This window comes from Prunus avium, chromosome 6 (genome assembly GCF_965620075.1).
Source record: "Prunus avium chromosome 6, drPruAviu1.hap1.1, whole genome shotgun sequence".
Lineage (NCBI taxonomy): Eukaryota > Viridiplantae > Streptophyta > Magnoliopsida > Rosales > Rosaceae > Prunus > Prunus avium.
Genome location: NC_142289.1, coordinates 23,907,524 through 23,924,738, shown reverse-complemented (window position 1 = coordinate 23,924,738; position 17,215 = coordinate 23,907,524). Strand labels below are relative to the sequence as shown.

Below are 17,215 nucleotides of genomic sequence, written 5' to 3'. Positions count from 1 at the left end.
ATGACAAAGGAGCTGAAATCCTATAAGCCCCATTTTTCATGTATCCTCGGTCCCGTGGATAATATTTTGACATCTATCCCTCTAATTTAACTTTGTTGTGAGGCGCCATGCTCAGTTGGTTGAGCTCTTTCACCTCCACTCATGTGGGCAAAGGTTTGAGACCCCTAGGCACCTATTGCTTGTACTAAAAAAATAAAAAATAAAAAACCTTTGTTCTGAGGCATAAAAAGAAGAAACCCATTTAGGCTTTTGCTTGCATCATCAAAATATTTTCTAGTAAGTTATGAGTTAAACAAAAAAGAACCAAGAAAAACAAAGAAAGCAAGAAACAAACCAGGCCCTGCTGCTTTGGCAAAACTGTTTGTGATTTCCCTTGGATGACGATATTGTAGCAGCAAAGCAAGAAAATTAATCCTTTCTGCAGCAGGGTTTCACACAACATTTCATTCCCTCTAAGAACAAATGGATTGTCTGGTCCTTGATATGCTTCCGAGCTGAACCATATCTTGATCTTGACCATGCAGAATACAATACCTCTGCACTTTCTGTGAAAAACCATTACTGCTAAGGTCAAGAAATCGCAAATTATTTGCTATACCAATGGCAGTTGAAAGCAAATAAACTGGAACTCAGCAGACAAGGATTTTCTTTGACATATGCTTACGCAGTTGTCATCAACACCAGATGCAGCAGCTTCAACTCTAACTTCCTCATCTTCACTATCACCAAGTTCAAGCCGAGTTGCTGAACCCTGTTGAGCAGGATTAACTTCCTTGGATACCGATACCGCCGGAGAAGATTCAGATATCCTAAGATTGGCATTATCAGCAAGATTGAGCCACTCAAGAAAATTATTACCTGCTTAAAAAATCAAACCAACAATTCATAAGTTCATTTCTAAGGACTAGTATATTGAGTACTAAATTGGCCTAGTGTGTGAACCTGATTCGAAGAACTCCAGCAACTCCAAGCTCACACCTCTGAAGGACTAAAACTTTCAGACAACAATGTGAATTTGAAAGCATTGACAATAACACATTGCTAGCCTGTGTTCATAGTTGAGGGGCTTCAGTCAGACTAGTATAGCAAAATCCTCAACTAAAACTAAGTACAAAGCACAGACTCTTGGTTGGGTAGGATTTCAGCAAGAAACTCCCACATAACAGAAGGCTCTTTCTCAAGTCAAAATAGCAAAAAGACAAAATGGCAACGACAACATTCTATTGAGAGCAGGGAACATAGCATAGTAATCAGGCTTTTTAACAGCCAGTTCAAGTTTATCGTTGAATATTTATATATTCGATGCATAGCCTTTACATTCGGGTTCGCTCCTTCATGCAGAATTTACTTGTGGTATTAGAAGGCAAAGGTAGACAACTAGAGGCTTCAAGAACAAGCAAGGGCAGATTTTCACAAGAGGCAAGTATGCATATGTGAACATGTCTGTTCTAAATAGTGGCCTGGCTTGCAATTGAAGTCACATTTGCTCTCTTGCTTTGTCTTATTGACCCGTCTGTTGTATTTCTGGCTCTTTAAGGCTTTCCAATCCTTGTCCTTTAAGGATTCCAATAGGAATCGGTACGCCTTGAGCACTTCAAAGGAAAGATATGCCTCTCTTATTGGCTATATTTACCAAAGATTTCTCTCTTCTTTTGTTTTTTTTTTCTGGCTTTTTTCGGTGCTTTCAGTGTATTTGATATGTGGGTCTGAGAAAGTGCAACAAACATAATGCATAATGGATGGCTACGAGAGAGGGGAATGGACTAAGAATCTGATGTAGCATCAATTAAACAACCTCAAGAATATCAGGGCAACACGTCTAAATGTAATTTTGAATTCCATTAACTAGATCAGCTATTGATTGAGACAACTTAAATGCATCTGTATGCAGACTAAATTCACAGGCATTGGAGCTATAAAACAAACACATCGACTATTTTTTATGTTCAACTCCCATACTTATCATATGATTCCCATTTTCAGACACATCGTCATTGGCAACCTGAACATATTATGTAAAACAATGTCTGGTAGAAGGTGGTATGACCACAAATTATGAAACCACGTTATCTTTTGTAAAAAAAAAAAAAATCACAATTATTTGCTTTCTCCAGCAATATACAGAGCTGCAAGCAAGTCGCAAGAGAAACCAGCAACACTACAAACACAACAGGTATAAGAATTAGCAAAATACCAAGACAATAGAACAAACCTCTTGCATAATAGGATTTCCTGAAAGGTTCAGCTCAAGAAGGCCACAAATCATAGATGAATCAGTGCTTAGTTTGAGAACATAAATAAATGTCACTCCACAATAAGATAAGTCAAGTTTTACAAGATCTTCAGTTCCATTGAACAGTGACTCAGTTAATATTAATGCCCCATCCTGCAAAAGAATAAATAGATGAACAAAATTAAATAAAAGCAGCTGGAGAAATACGCCGAGTGGCTTTCAAATTCCAAAAGTAAGTTCTAAAAATGATAGAGTTCACTCACAACTCCAATACCAGTTTCCCCAAGCATCAATACTAATAAGGACAAGGTTTTAGCAATGTGGCAAAGGCTATCAACTGCAATCTAGCTTCAAACCGTTCAGATTTAAATTTGAAAATCTACAATAAGCGACTGCAATATAATATAGTTACACCAGTTTAAATATAATATAGTCACACCCAAATAAAAGGTTTACTCAAGTATAAACCTTTTCGGAGAACCAGGCTTGAGAAGTAAATTAGCAATGACACTTCCAGAAATTGGGTTATATCATGTGAAAGAAGAATAATTTTTATTTATTTATTGAGAACTCAAATAAAATTCAAAAAAACATAGGAACGTCGATTCTTGTACAGATTTGTCAGATACAGAATACACCTTAGTTGCCTAACTCCAAGTTGTTAGTGTGTCAACTAAACTTGTAACGTAACGGTAAGAAAAGAATACCCTCAGATTCTCCTGTAATTACTGCAAAAAGATTCAGTCTATAAGCCCCAAGTTGTTAGTGTGTCAACTAGTTGAAAATGCAGTTTTGTTCTGGTACACAAAATTGTATTTATAGGCTTCTTTTGCTCTACCATCCCCAACAAACCACCAGTGATAGTGATATATACAACTATCTTCAAGTTCTCAATCCTGTTGTGGGCGCCCTTCTCCCCGGGGCATTTTCTTTGACATCGAATCTTCAACATCCTTCAGCTGGTAATAATGCGGAGCTATTTCCACTAACCACTCCGGCTTTAATTCTGTTACCTGTCTCATATATTCCTTGGTTGTAAGTACCAATTCATGGTATATAACCCATCTCGGAAGCACCTGTGACAGCCCTGAGCTGGGATGTATATGGACAGTCTGTGGATGTTTGACTGTTCTATAAGATCCATTCTTTTGAAGCTTTGCGGAATGAGGGAAGAAGCCAGATGTAATGGCCTTCTTTATGGTCTCGTAATCACTGAGATTTGAGACCAGCTCAATCTCAACCCTCTCCAAGAGTCCCTCAAGCTGGTCTCTAATATCTCTAGCACGCTTCATGCTCCTCACCTGTATATAGTTTTCATAACACCACTGGGTTGAGAAGTTGGTCTCTTTCCATGAGTTATAGACCTTGAGCAATGCAATGTGATCTCCCACATTCCCGGTGTGAAAATTCAAACGTGCATTGTCAGCATGGACTTGTTTGTCCTTGGGACGGTAAAAGATGGAATTACCAATGGAAAGCATGGCAGCAATGGAAATGACTTCATCTGAACACTTGTACTTATCAGAAGCAACTATCATCTTAGATAGCATGGGATCAAGAGGAAACTCTGCCATCCTTCTACCGACTTTAGTCAACTCACCCACTTTATTTAATGCACTCAGTGCAAATAACAGTTCCAGGGCTTTTAGTAATGCTTCAGATGGTGGAGGGTCCATAAAATCAAAATGCAATAAGTCATGAATACCAAGGCTCTTCAGCGTAAGCACAACATTTGCAAGATTAGTTCTTTGTACTTCTGGTACTGTGTTATCATCTAAATCATTGTAATAATTGTAGGCAGTATATAACCGGAAGCACTTTCCAGGACCCGTTCGACCAGATCGACCTGCCCTCTGCATAGCTGATGCCTTTGAGACGGGAGTAACTAGCAATGACTCCATTCCAGTCCTTGGGTTATATGACTTCATCTTGCAAAACCCTGGGTCAATAACATATTTGATCCCATCAATGGTCAACGAAGTTTCAGCTATATTTGTGGCAAGGACAACCTTCCTTGCCCCATCAGGTGTGGCTTCAAAAATTTTTGCTTGCAGCTCAGTAGGTAGGTTTGCATATATGGGGCAAATAATCAGCTCAGCAATTTTTGTCCCTAGGCCCCTTGTTCTGTGCTTCAATATTTCTTCCGCTGTTTCAATCTCTTCCTGACCAGTGAGGAATACCAATATATCTCCAGGTGGTTGCGTCACATGGATTTGAAGTGCAGTGACAATTGCCGCATCTAAGTAATCAGCTTCTGGTGCTTTCGTGTAATGGATATCAACAGGATACCGCCTCCCTGGAATTTTGAAAATTGGAGCAGAATCAAAATAATCACTGAACTTCTCAGCATCAAGCGTTGCACTTGAGATAAGCAGTTTGAGATCCGGTCTAAATCGAGCAATATCCTTCACTAGTCCAAATAGAATATCAGTCGAGAGTGTTCGTTCATGGGCCTCGTCCACCATCACCACACTGTAACTCGCCAGATCTGGTTCACCAAGGAATTCTCTCAACAACATTCCATCTGTCATGTATTTCAAAACAGTCTTTTCAGATGTGCAATCCTCAAAACGAATAGAATAACCAACCTCGTGCCCAAGTTTGACTCCCATTTCTTGAGAAACCCTTGCAGCAACACTCATAGCAGCAACTCGCCGTGGCTGTGTGCACCCAATCTTTCCACGCTTTGTGTATCCAGACTCGTGAAGATATTGGGGTATCTGCGTAGTTTTTCCAGAACCAGTTTCACCAACAATAACCAGAACCTGATGATTTTCAACAGCTTCAAGCAATTTATCACGGTAGCTGTAGATGGGTAGTGTTTTTCTGTCATCCTGGAGCTTCTCTAAGCCCAATTTCGCCTTTGACCCAAGTAACTCAGATGGTTGCCCGTCATCATCAAACTCATCACCATCCATCACTGATGCCTTGATAAAATCAATCTGATCCTCAAATACAAATTGATACTCATCAGATATTTGTTTTTTGTTTTTTGAACCAAATTTCAGCGTTGCTTTTCCAATTTGATGATCCTCCCAAGCTTCCTGTTCTGCAAATGGGTTCATTTTATCCCCAGCACTGAGGTCCCTGTATCGTTGCACAGCCACAGAAAATCTCTTTTCCTGATTAACACCACCCTCCTCATCGTACGCATCTGGCATCCTGTACTCAGTGGTATCCTCAACCTCATCTGACCTCTTCTTCACCAGCTCGTATATTTGTTTCTTGTAGCTTAGTTCACTATATTCTGCTTCAGTGAGCTTCACGCCATCAAATAAGTATTGCTCATCCTCTATATCGTCTCTGATTTCCTCCAATTTCTTTTGCTCCCTCTTTTTGAGATATTCTTGTCTTGAAACTTTTCTTAAATCTTCGAGGTCATTCCGCTCCAATGCATTGCTTCTCCGAATAGCCTCCTCTTCTTCCTTTCGTGTTAATTTTCTCTCCGTTAACTTTCTTGTAGCTGCTGTATCCCGTTCCCTTATATTCTGCTCCAATTGCTCCCTCTCTCTTTGATCACGCAATCTTTCCTCTTCTGACTCTGAACCATCATCGTCATCTGGGGAATAAGTTCGTCTTTTAACTCGTCTCACTTGTCCCTCTTGTGCAATCACCTCATCATCTTCATCTTCTTGACTCAAGACCTTCTTCCTGAATCGTTTCTTACGGGAATCAGCTTTCCTGGACTTGGAAACAACCTGGACAGAAGATGAATCGCCATCATTGTCATCTTCGTCATCTGCATCCAAGAGAGAATATGTCTTCTGCTTCTTCACCAACATGGCAGCTTCCCTCTCTTGTTTCTGATATAGATTCAAACCAGATTCTTTACGGGGCACTCTTGCGAAGATGTCTTCAGCAAATGCACTTGTTTCAGCGGAAGATGACAACCCAAATTCTAATTCTACAAGCTTGCCCTCAACATCAGCCGGTGATTTTGCCTGTTTGGTTAATCCAATAATGTACTGAACAACAGTGGGCTGAGAATATCCGAGCAACGTCATCAACTTATCGGATACCCAAGTATTCAGATTGCTCTCGCTCCCCATTTTTTATTTTGTTTGGCTGAGAGAGAAAGGGATTGATTGGTCTTCCAAAAGAAAGGCTCTGTGTGAGCTTCGAGCTTCGTGTGGACAGTGCGGCAAATTCCGAAACCACTGTAAACGGCCGGAGTTGACAGTTCGCCGTGCGTTCAATACACGGGGGCGACACGGGAAAGAGAGAAAGGAAAGTTTAAGAGATTGGATGGGAGGAGAGGAGAGAGAGAAATATATAGGACGGACTTTCCTTACTTTTTACATTCCGTGAAAGAAGAGGAATTGAGACAATCTAATTTGAAAAAGGAGTTCAAATCCAAAACATCAATACAATACGATGAGCCAAACATACCTAATTTTATGAAAAGTTGTTCAATGCATCAGCAACCCATTGAAGAGCAGCCCAGCAATCTTCATAAGCAATTGGAAGTGGGTTCTCTGGAGCAACTTGGTGGTCGAAACAGGCAGATTTACATAAACCAACTTGGGCGGCTCAAAGTGTTAGGGTTAGGATGAAACCGACGTGCATTCCAAACAGGCAGATTTAGGAATTGGATTTCTCCTATCCTTATCCGGTCTCCCATCCCCACATAATATAAAATGTTGAGCCGTGTTGACCCAGGATTTCAGTTTCTCACCCAATTTCTCTTATTCTCTCCTCAAACTCTAACCCCAACCTCCCCAACCCTCAACCCCCACTTCTTTGTCTTGCCACCGGGGTGCTGTACGCCGTACACCACCCTCGTCTTTAAAGAATATCAGAACCCATGGATGTGGATGATGCAGTTCCAAGTAGAAGTGTCAATCGAACAGGGCCGGCTCGAGCACGGCACGATAGCCCGCTTAAATAAAACTCGGCACGACACAGTCCGTATTTTTAATTAAGTTCAATAGGTCGGCCGGTCTGTAGTCCATTACGGACCGATCCGTTTAAAATTCATTTATTAAATTAAATATATTTTAAAGAAAAATAATTAATAATATTATTATATTTATATTTTAAATTTAAGCATATTTCTTTTCTCTAATAATATATATTAAAATTTATATTATTGGAAAGAAAATGTTGCGTTGTGCTTGGACATACGATACGAGTACATTCAATTGTCAAGACAGCCAAATGATACACAGAAATGTCTCCAAATATTATAATAGGCCGAGATCTCCAATTGGAGAAAGACTTACAGGAATAACACTATTTTGCTATCCAAGCCAATACTGTTATGACACGCTTGATAACACTTTCATGTAGCATAACATTATTAACTGAATGGTAAAATAATGTTATTCTCGTTGCACATAAATTTTTCTCCTCCAGTTGGCAGTCCAAACAAAGACTTGGCAGTTAAAATCTGTGAAATCACTATTAGAGCAAATCATTGTAGTTACGCCGGCTGATTTCCATGTGATTTACTAACGAGAATCGGAAATCCAGTTTTACAAATAGATAGTTTAATGAGTATTACAACTTACAACTATACATACATTTTTACTTCATTTAAACTTGAAAACTAGGAGATATTTCATCAGCAGGTTTCCAAAATCCATCGTCTCTTCAACCTCCATAAATACCACTTCCAAATTTAATCTGCACTTGAAAACTATTTAGCACTCTTAACTTCCACAGGCCATGCAATCTTCCCGGTTTGTCAGAGAGCATACCATCTGTGCCTTTTGTGTACTAACATCATCTACCACTTCTGGCTTTTCCTGTATTCCCAAGCAAGAGTTATTAATACATATTCTTATTTTTCAGTTCTAAGACATGTATAGTTGATAGTAAACGATATTGAAAATTACTTGGAGAATGGAGGTATCAACAGTAAACTTTATCGCATCGGCTGCTGCACGAGATCGTAGATAATACATCCCTGTTTTGAGACCCTGATATAGTTCATAGAAAAGAAAGAAATTAGAATGCGCTGAGAAAACAATTTATAATTTCACATAATACACAATGAAAAAGCCTGCACCAGATCCATTTTCAACATAGCCAAAAATCAGCATTTATATGCAAAGTAATCGTTGCAACCAATTCAATGTCACCAAGAAAGGCCACCTCTAATATTTACAATGAACAAAACAGCTCCAGCCAAAATTGTTTCTATACATTCAGTCAAAAAGATAACAAGACACCCTTCAACCCATGACATAGCAGATCATAGGCCAAAATGAGACACATTCCTGTACGCAACATCAAATACAAAAAAACATTTTGAAAGTCCAACCATAAAACAAACACATATACCTAATGATGCGCACTGCCACATCGCTATATCACAGGCAGAACAAATACATCAGAACTTTGGAAATTTACTATGAAGCTAGAATCAATTTGTGCATCTAAATCCCAAGTACTATGGTACCATTACAGGGAAAAATAGTGCATACCTTTGACCAAGCATAGAAGTGCAATGAAGTCAGCTTCCCAAAGTTGGGTTGGTCCATATGTATATTAAGACTTTGACTCTGGTCTATGTAAGATCCCCTATCAACAGCCATATCAACCAAAGTCCTTTGCTTGATCTCCCAAACAGTCCTGATTCCAGCAAAATGTCTAAGCATATTGTAGATAGACAAACAAGCTAATTTACGAAGAAATTTAGGACATGACAAGTCCATACCTGTAAATGACCTTCAGGTCATCTGGGATTTCTGGGATTTTCTGAACAGAGCCATCCTCATAGATTATATTATTCTTAATTGCAGGAGACCAAAGACCCATCTCAGTCAAGTCATGAAGAAGATGTTTATTCACCACAACAAACTCACCACTGAGAGACGGGGGCAAAACAGAAGCCTTATACAATCAAAATGAAGTAATTTAAAAAAAATTAAAAATAAATGAACAGAATGAGATGGCAAAGCAAACCTCAAAACCCTTCGACTGTAAATATTGGAAGTATAAGGCTCAAAACACTCATTGTTCCCCAAAATTTGGCTAGTTGAAGCAGTAGGCATTGGGGCAACAAGAAGTGAATTTCTGACTCCATTCTTTGATATCATTTCCCGAAGAGCAGCCCAAGCCCATCGATCTGAAGGGGTTACACCCCACATGTCTGGCTGAATAATTCCCTGGACAATAAATGGCCAATTACAATCTAATATCTAGCATAATGCATCTGGTATGAGATGCCAACTTTCTAGCATATAAACAATTACTGCCTGATATCAAACATAACAAACAGATATGCAAAGAACACAAAAGTTAATTGAAATAAATGAAAAGGCAAGTTCTCCATAAACTGCCTTAAAACCTTAACCATCTACACTCAACCAGAGAATGTTTAAGCAAGCACAAGAAGAAAGCAATAAAATAGGAATGTGCGAATAGAAAACCTGCAAAAGACAAAAGCTCCTTTTAGATTAGTACCTTGCTCACAGGACTTCCATTATATGTTTCATAAGGGCCTTCTTTTGCAGCTAACTCAGAAGACGCTTTCAGAGCATGGTAATATATGGTCTCAAATATGTCTTTATTCAGTTGCTGAGCCTACAGTTCAAAGTAAATTCAACTGTGAAACCCAAATTATTGAAGATTTAAATTAAGCAACAAAATAGAAAACAGGACTTACCTCAGGTGAATCAAAGGGCATGCCAAGCAAGATGAAGGTATCAGCAAGACCTTGAACTCCAATCCCAATTGGTCTATGTCGTAAATTTGATGTCTTTGCACTCTCAACAGGATAGTAATTAACATCAATTATCTTGTTCAGGTTTGCCGTGACAATTGCAGTGACCTAAATAAACAAGAGAAACATAATAAGGGCAATATTTTATTAGACTGACAGTTTCAAGAATTAAAGAAAAATTTCCCTAGAGATTGAGTTTTGAGAAGAAAAAAAAATTCAAGGAAAACAAATAAGAAAACCACTTTGATTGGAATTGTTAATAAGAACTCAAATCAAACCTCCGCTAGTTTGCCAAAGTCAAAATATCGATTCCTGGAACCTCTGCTACCAACAAGTTTAGATGGATGTGACTCCACAGGGACACCCTGCAACATCAAAATGTATATGATACCACATCATGAGATCAAAGAGCTAAAACTAACAATCAACAATTGTGAGTTTAAGCACAACAATAGGGCCTCACCTTCTCCCTAACATATCGCGGTAGAGCAATTGATGCCAGGTTGCACACAGCAGTCTCTGTTGGACTTGTATACTCAATTATCTCAGTACACAAATTTGAGGATTTTATGGTTCCCAGATTTTGCTGATTACTCTTCCTATTGCAAGTATCCTGAAAAGAAAACAATTACACAAAGAAGATCAAAACATTACAGAAACAAAAGCACATGGATTCAAGGCTGAGAATCAGATTTTAATAAATAAATCACCTTAAAGAGCATATAGGGAGTTCCGGTTTCTATCTGGGATTTCAAAATTTCAAACCACAGTTGCTGTGCCTGGACAACCTTTTTGGCCTTGCCCTGTGCAGAAGTATCATGAGTAAATAAATCCCAATGGTAAGTAGCGGATCCAGGAATTTTTCTTTTAGAGGTCAACATGTAAAAGCTCACAAATTTTTTTATACAAAAAAGACCCATAAAAAGATGTATAAAATCAACACTAATTTACTATTTGCAAATCGGACTTATCTTTCCCTACTAGAGCACATAAAAAAAGAACATACTTTAAAATAGGCACATAATTAATTTATGTAATAATTGTTTGTGCAGCTAGTTAAGATTATTATGTCTTGCTTCTAAAACATAATCAAAGGTTTATCATCCAGTGTTAGACATTCATTTCAAGAAATTAACAAGAATATCAAAATCACAGCACAAACACTCATGTTGAACACAAAATATTAAGGTTCAAGACAAGAACCAATGAAACAGAGCATCTTCATCATGATCCCATTCAACAGAAACCAACACTTCAGCACTACTGAAAAATAAAAGCTTTTCAAATCGATTTTTTTTCTTTTACAGGAAACATCATTGAGAAAGAAATAGTACCACAAAAAAATTGGACACTGTACTAAAACATCAACCAACATCTATAATAACCTTAAATACATCATAACACCAGCAAAGTGATTTGGGTGGGTAGAATTACCGTTGGGGAATTGGGTTGCTTTGGGGAAAGTATGCTTTGAAATAGATTTTCGGGGCTATCAGGCCACAGCTGGCCCTCTAATCCCTTTTCTTTTCTTTCAAATTTGGGGGTTATCGGGCCACAGCTGGCCCTCTAATCCCTTTTTTTTTTTCTTTCACCTATGTCATTTTGCCCTGATAACTTGAAAAAATAAGACACATGCAAGGTGATGCTGCTGCACAAGCTGCTACCCAGCCTTCTTTGGGGCAATAAATCAAACAGATGGTGGGCATGACTTGCCCAGCCATCCACCACGTGCAGTGGTCAATATGTTTTACTCCAGGTGGTGCTTCCGGAGTTGGGGGGGTTCACTTGACCACCCATGCTAGGATGAAAAGAGCAAATATAAAGTTACCAATGTCTTGCCAAAGGAAATTTTGGTATACCTCTCTTTCATATCGGGTGTATAGCTCTTCAAATTTTTCACCCCAGCAATCTGCCAAACCTGGAGACTCATTAGGACAAAACAATGACCAATCGCCACCATTTTGAACTCTTTCCATGAAAAGATCAGGCACCCAAAGTGCATAAAAAAGATCACGAGCTCGATGCTCTTCCTGTGAGATAATAAATTAGACATGATCAATATTAACTAACATAATGAAACAAACATAACTACTACGCACAATAGAAGAGCAATTCTGGATAGACATACCTTCCCATGATTTTTTCTTAGATCCAAAAATTCAAATACATCAGCATGCCAGGGCTCCAAGTACACAGCAAAAGCACCTAGAAGTATCAGATAGAGTGTTCAATTTTAAGGCTCACTTCAAACATATAATATAAAACCCCCATATAATGATGACCATACCTTTCCTTTTGCCTCCCCCTTGATCAACATAACGAGCTGTATCATTAAAAACTCGCAACATTGGAACAATGCCATTAGATGTCCCATTTGTTCCACGAATATAGCTGCCTGTGGCACGAATGTTATGAACAGAGACACCAATTCCTCCAGCCGATTTGCTGATAACAGCACATTCCTTCAAAGTATCATAAATGCCTTCAATGCTATCATCTTTCATGCAAACGAGGAAGCAGCTACTCAACTGGCAAATCAAATCAGAAAGATTCAAGTAAGTAAACTTGAACAACAAAACAACCACTTTGTATAATTCTCAAAATAATAAAAATAATAAAAAATAAATAAATTGGTTAAAAAACTCAATAAGAGAAAACACTAAACATACTTGAGGGTTTGGTGTTCCAGAATTGAAAAGGGTGGGAGAAGCATGAGTGAACCACCGCTGAGACATCAGATGATATGTTCTGATAACCGAATCAATATCATCCTTGTGAATTCCAACAGAAACCCTCATTAGCATGTGCTGAGGCCTTTCTACAACTTTGCCTTGAACCTTTAAGAGGTAAGACCTCTCAAGCGTCTTGAAGCCAAAGTAATCATAGTCAAAGTCCCGATCATAAATGATCTCACTATCCAGACAAGCCGCATTCTGAAACCAAAAACAAACAAAAGCTGTTTCAGATTTCTAGACCATATGTTGACTAACAAACACTATTTTCTAAAGAGATTTACCTTCATAATGATTTCATAAACATCATCAGCTATCAGAGGGGCTTTCAGCCCAGATCTCTCATTGACATGGTTGTACATCATTTTGATCCTGCACAGAACACCTACTTCCATCAACATGAAAACCAAAAGGAAATAAACGATGAAAAATAGTAATGAATCTGGGTAAAACTCACGTCTCTGAAAAGGATTTCATAGTGTTCTTGTGTAGATTTGAGACAACAATTCTTGCAGCCAACTGCATGAAATTTCAAACAAATGTATATTAACTCAACAGATCTCACAATTCTTGATGTCAACTATGAACAAAATACAGATGGTCAGCCACCAAACAGAGATCGCATCAATCATTTGATGATTCACAAAAGAAAAACCAAAACAATAGAAGAAAAAAACTGTAGCAATTAGAGAAATAATAGAAAATTGAACTACAATATACCGATCTTAATTTTAAAAAAAGCAAACAAATCCAGACACACGCAGAGACAAACACAAAAATGAAGAAAAATACCAGATCAGTAGTCTAAAGGCAAGGGAGAAAAAGGTGAAGGAAAGAGACTGACGCAGGCATAGTCAGGGTGATTGGCGGTCATGGCGGCAGCGGTCTCGGCGGCCAATTCATCGAGCTGGCTGGTGGTGACGCCCTTGTAGACCCCAGCGCAAACCTTCTGGGCCACCAGCACAGGGTCGCAGTGGTCGCTGCTAAGCCCATAGCTCAGCTTCTTCAAGCGCGCCGTTATCTTGTCGAAATGCACCGCCTCCTGCCGCCCATCTCTCTTCACCACATACATCCTCTCTCTCTATCTCTGCCTCTGAACGATTTCGTCGAACAGGTCTTGTGCAAGAGAAAATGTACAAGGAGGAGACTATGGGATGAGAGGCTTATAAAGAGGGCGGGTTGGGAGTTAGGGTTTTCTTTGGTTTTTGGGGTTTCCCTCCAAATGGAAATTTTTAGTGGATGGGCTTTTTCAATTTTCCCGCTAAAATGAAGATTTGATAATGGTCGGGTTGGGGAAGAATGTTGACTGTTGAGTTTACGGGAGCGTAGTGACTTTGTGGCTGTGTGAAGTGGTAAACTCGGATTGGTTTTGGGTTTTGGGTTTTGTTGCTCTTTAGGTGGAAGGTGGGCCCACGTCCATCATAAATTGATTTGAAATGAGAGCGGGTGTGTCTTTTTGGCGCTATTCCGCGGTTTCGTCTTGGCTGCGTTGGGGTCATCTCAACCGTTGGATCACTTGATCACATCTTGAATTTGAATTAGTGATGGACGTCCCAAACTGTGTGAACATATAGGTTTGAGCATTTTTTTAAATATAAGACGTGAGAGTTCTGGATAAGATTTGGGGTAAAACTTTGCTTCTTGAATTCAAATATAAGACGTGAGAGTATTTTTGCTCACTATTTTAACTCAAAGTGTACTTTTATCATCCTTTGTAATAATTGACACATGTCTATTGGTTTAACTGCAGTTATTTTTTTTAAAATAACATTATTATGAAAGAGAAATAATATTTTTTCAATAAGATATTCCCTGATTTACCCTTCTCCTAACTCAACAAACTTTCTCATTTTCTTGATTAATTATCAAGGAAGCAAATAACAACGCAATAATTGACAACAACAGGATCATTACTCAAAAAAGAATTGGGTTCATACATGACACTCTTGAACACTTTGAAAAAAAAGCTCCTGAACACCATACTCCTCCTTCGTAACCCACAATGTCGACACCATGAGTAGCATAATAGCTGTCATGTGATCAAAATTAAATAGGAGGCTTTAAATCGAATTGAATCTAAATAAAACCAAATACTTTGATTACTTAACCAAAACAAAAAATGAAAAGACAAAATGAAAAACTCTTGGTAAGCTACGCACGGGTAGTGGTCGAAAATTGTTCTCTCTCGAAGTAGAAATAATGTTTACACTCATGAAATATAGTATTTTTCCAGCATTCGTTTTTTTTTTTTTTTTTTTTCCTTTCACAACATCAACCATGGCAACAGCTTCTACACAATTTATAAGTTATCAAAATCAAATCACTTACAATATTATTATTTGGCTATAACATATTTGAATAACACCATATAACATACTTTTAACGACAAATTATGATAATCTTACATTAGGTCTAAAATGCTTTTTTTGTAAAATTTATAAATAGGCTTAATTACACTAATGCCCCCTAAAACTTCGGTCAAATCCCACTTTGCCCTCTCAAACTTAAAATGACTCACTTTCATCCTTTGACTGAGGTTTGGTGATCCATTTTGCCTCATGCCGTCAACTCCATCCAAAACTTTGTTAACTTTGATGACGTGGCTGGGTTGTTTTTGTAATTTTGTATATATGGATCATTACTCACCAATTAAGTGGGTGATGTGGCAAGTGGAGCCTATCTCCAAATAGACAAAAACATAATTAAATATTATAATAATTAAAAATAAAACATAAAACATAAAAAACTACATATAAACAAAATAAAATTAAAAAACAAACAAATCCATAGCAGCCGACACCCCTATCCCCATTTCAACCTTCCCTGCGCTCATCCCCAGCTGTCCCATCCCCATCCCGACCTCTCCTTCTCTCCAACTCTCTCCATCCTTCTCTCTCCCCCTCTATTTTTGTATCGGAATCAAGCCAACCCCTCAAAACACACCATCTCACTAACTTTCTCCTAATTCCATGGTCACGATGGCGGCGGCTCTGCAATCTGAGATCCAACTTGGAATTCACCAAATTCAACAATGCAAGATAAGCAACTCGTTAATTGTTTGTTTATTTATTGTTTAATGCATTTCTATATTCTTCATGTAAGTTGCAGTAAAAATTGAAATGGTTACAAAAATGGATTTCATTAATTGGAGAACTGAAAGACCCAAACCCATCTCTACTCTAACCAAAACTCCAACATTGTATTTTGGTTTTTATCTTTTGAAATTAAGAAACAAAAAAATCCTCAAAGAGAATGAACTAAATCAAGACCCTCATATCAATCGAGTCTTGCAACGTGAGCGAAACAGTGTCGTACGAGTCGATCGCCGCCAACCTCGACGACACGCTCCTCATCTCCCAGAACTCTTTCCCTTACTTCATGTTCATCACCATTAAAGCAGGCAGCCTCGTCCTCCTCTCCCTCACCCTCATCATCGTCACCTACTTCTTCTTCTCCAAAGCCCTTGTCATCCAAATCCTCATCTTCATCTCCTTCTCTGGCCTCAAAATCCATGACAAGTGCAAGAGGAAGGTGGTGGTGACAGTGAATCCAACGGTGATTGTGGAGCCATTCATGAAGGATTTTTTGGGCGGCAATAAGGATTTTTCAAGTGGGATCTGGGTGGGAGGGATTGGGCCTGTTGGGTAGTGTTTTTCATTATTAGAATATTTAGTTCTAATTTTTTAAAGGTAATTTTTATGATTTTTTAAATTTTTAAATTTTTTAAATTTGAATTATATTTAAATCTATGTGGAGGTGGGCTCCACTTGCCACGTCACTTACTTAATTGGTGAGTAATGATCCACATGTATAGAATTACAAAAACACCCCTGCCAAGTTATCAAAGTTAACAGAGTTTTGGATAGAGTTGATGGCAGGGGCAAAGTGGGCACTACTACAAAAAACGAAATAGACGACGGGAATCCACCGTCGTCTAGAAGGTTTTCAAACCGTCATGAAATCGACCGCCATCTTTTGGTATATAAAATAATGTCGGCTAATAACTGACGTCGTTAAAACATTCAACGTCAAAAGAAATTACAAACCAACTTCTAATTACGATACATATATCGTAAAATGAAAACTTCGACAAAAATAGATGACGGTTTTATTAAAACGCAAACGTCTAAATGGTGTTACATGTCAATAATAAAACAAAAACCAATGTACAGATAATTATCCACGTCCCTAAATGAAGGAATACGATTTGTATAACATAGAAACCATCATGGTTAACGTATACTATGTTAAATAAATAAATAAACCGCCGTCTAACAGACAAAAGACGACACAAACACAAAAGAATGGTCGTGTTTAACTTATATTACGTTGAATAAATAAAAAACCAACGTCTAACTAATAAAAGACGACATAACCACAAAAGAACAGACGTTTAAATTATATTACATGTCAATATTCACAAAGGAAACGACGTACAGATAATTATCCACGTCCCTAATTGAAGGAATAAAGATTTGTATAAAACAGAAACCGTCGTGGTTAACATATACTACGTTAAGTAAATTAACTTTTAAAAAAACATCGTATATACAAAAGAACAGCCGTTTACATCGTATAACA

General features: G+C 38.2%; 1 protein-coding gene and 1 pseudogene across 6 annotated transcripts; both read right to left on the bottom strand.

Moving 5' to 3' along the window:
* Window positions 1–229: 229 nt before the first annotated feature.
* Window positions 230–7,161, bottom strand: LOC110747306 (pre-mRNA-splicing factor ATP-dependent RNA helicase DEAH1 pseudogene; annotated as a pseudogene). Of its 5 annotated transcripts, none has more exons than XR_015836541.1 (4): window positions 2,497–7,161; window positions 943–2,386; window positions 665–858; window positions 230–545 (listed from the first exon to the last, which is right to left on the bottom strand). The product of XR_015836541.1 is annotated as a pre-mRNA-splicing factor ATP-dependent RNA helicase DEAH1 pseudogene, transcript variant X5 (transcript). The 5 variants fall into 5 exon arrangements; XR_015836540.1 differs by having other exon boundaries at window positions 230–861; window positions 943–1,046; window positions 2,213–2,386; XR_015836538.1 differs by having other exon boundaries at window positions 230–858; window positions 943–1,046; window positions 2,213–2,386.
* Window positions 7,162–7,649: 488 nt separating this feature from the next.
* Window positions 7,650–13,996, bottom strand: RNR1 (ribonucleotide reductase 1). The gene is made up of 17 exons (XM_088255254.1): window positions 13,479–13,996; window positions 13,092–13,153; window positions 12,919–13,006; window positions 12,572–12,835; window positions 12,190–12,430; window positions 12,031–12,107; window positions 11,762–11,932; window positions 10,613–10,705; window positions 10,366–10,515; window positions 10,181–10,267; window positions 9,846–10,010; window positions 9,644–9,763; window positions 9,143–9,345; window positions 8,895–9,044; window positions 8,662–8,809; window positions 8,071–8,154; window positions 7,650–7,980 (listed from the first exon to the last, which is right to left on the bottom strand). The coding sequence occupies exons 1-17, from the start codon at window positions 13,704–13,706 to the stop codon at window positions 7,885–7,887; spliced, it is 2,427 nt and encodes an 808-aa protein (XP_088111380.1). The 5' UTR covers window positions 13,707–13,996; the 3' UTR covers window positions 7,650–7,884.
* Window positions 13,997–17,215: the final 3,219 nt, after the last annotated feature.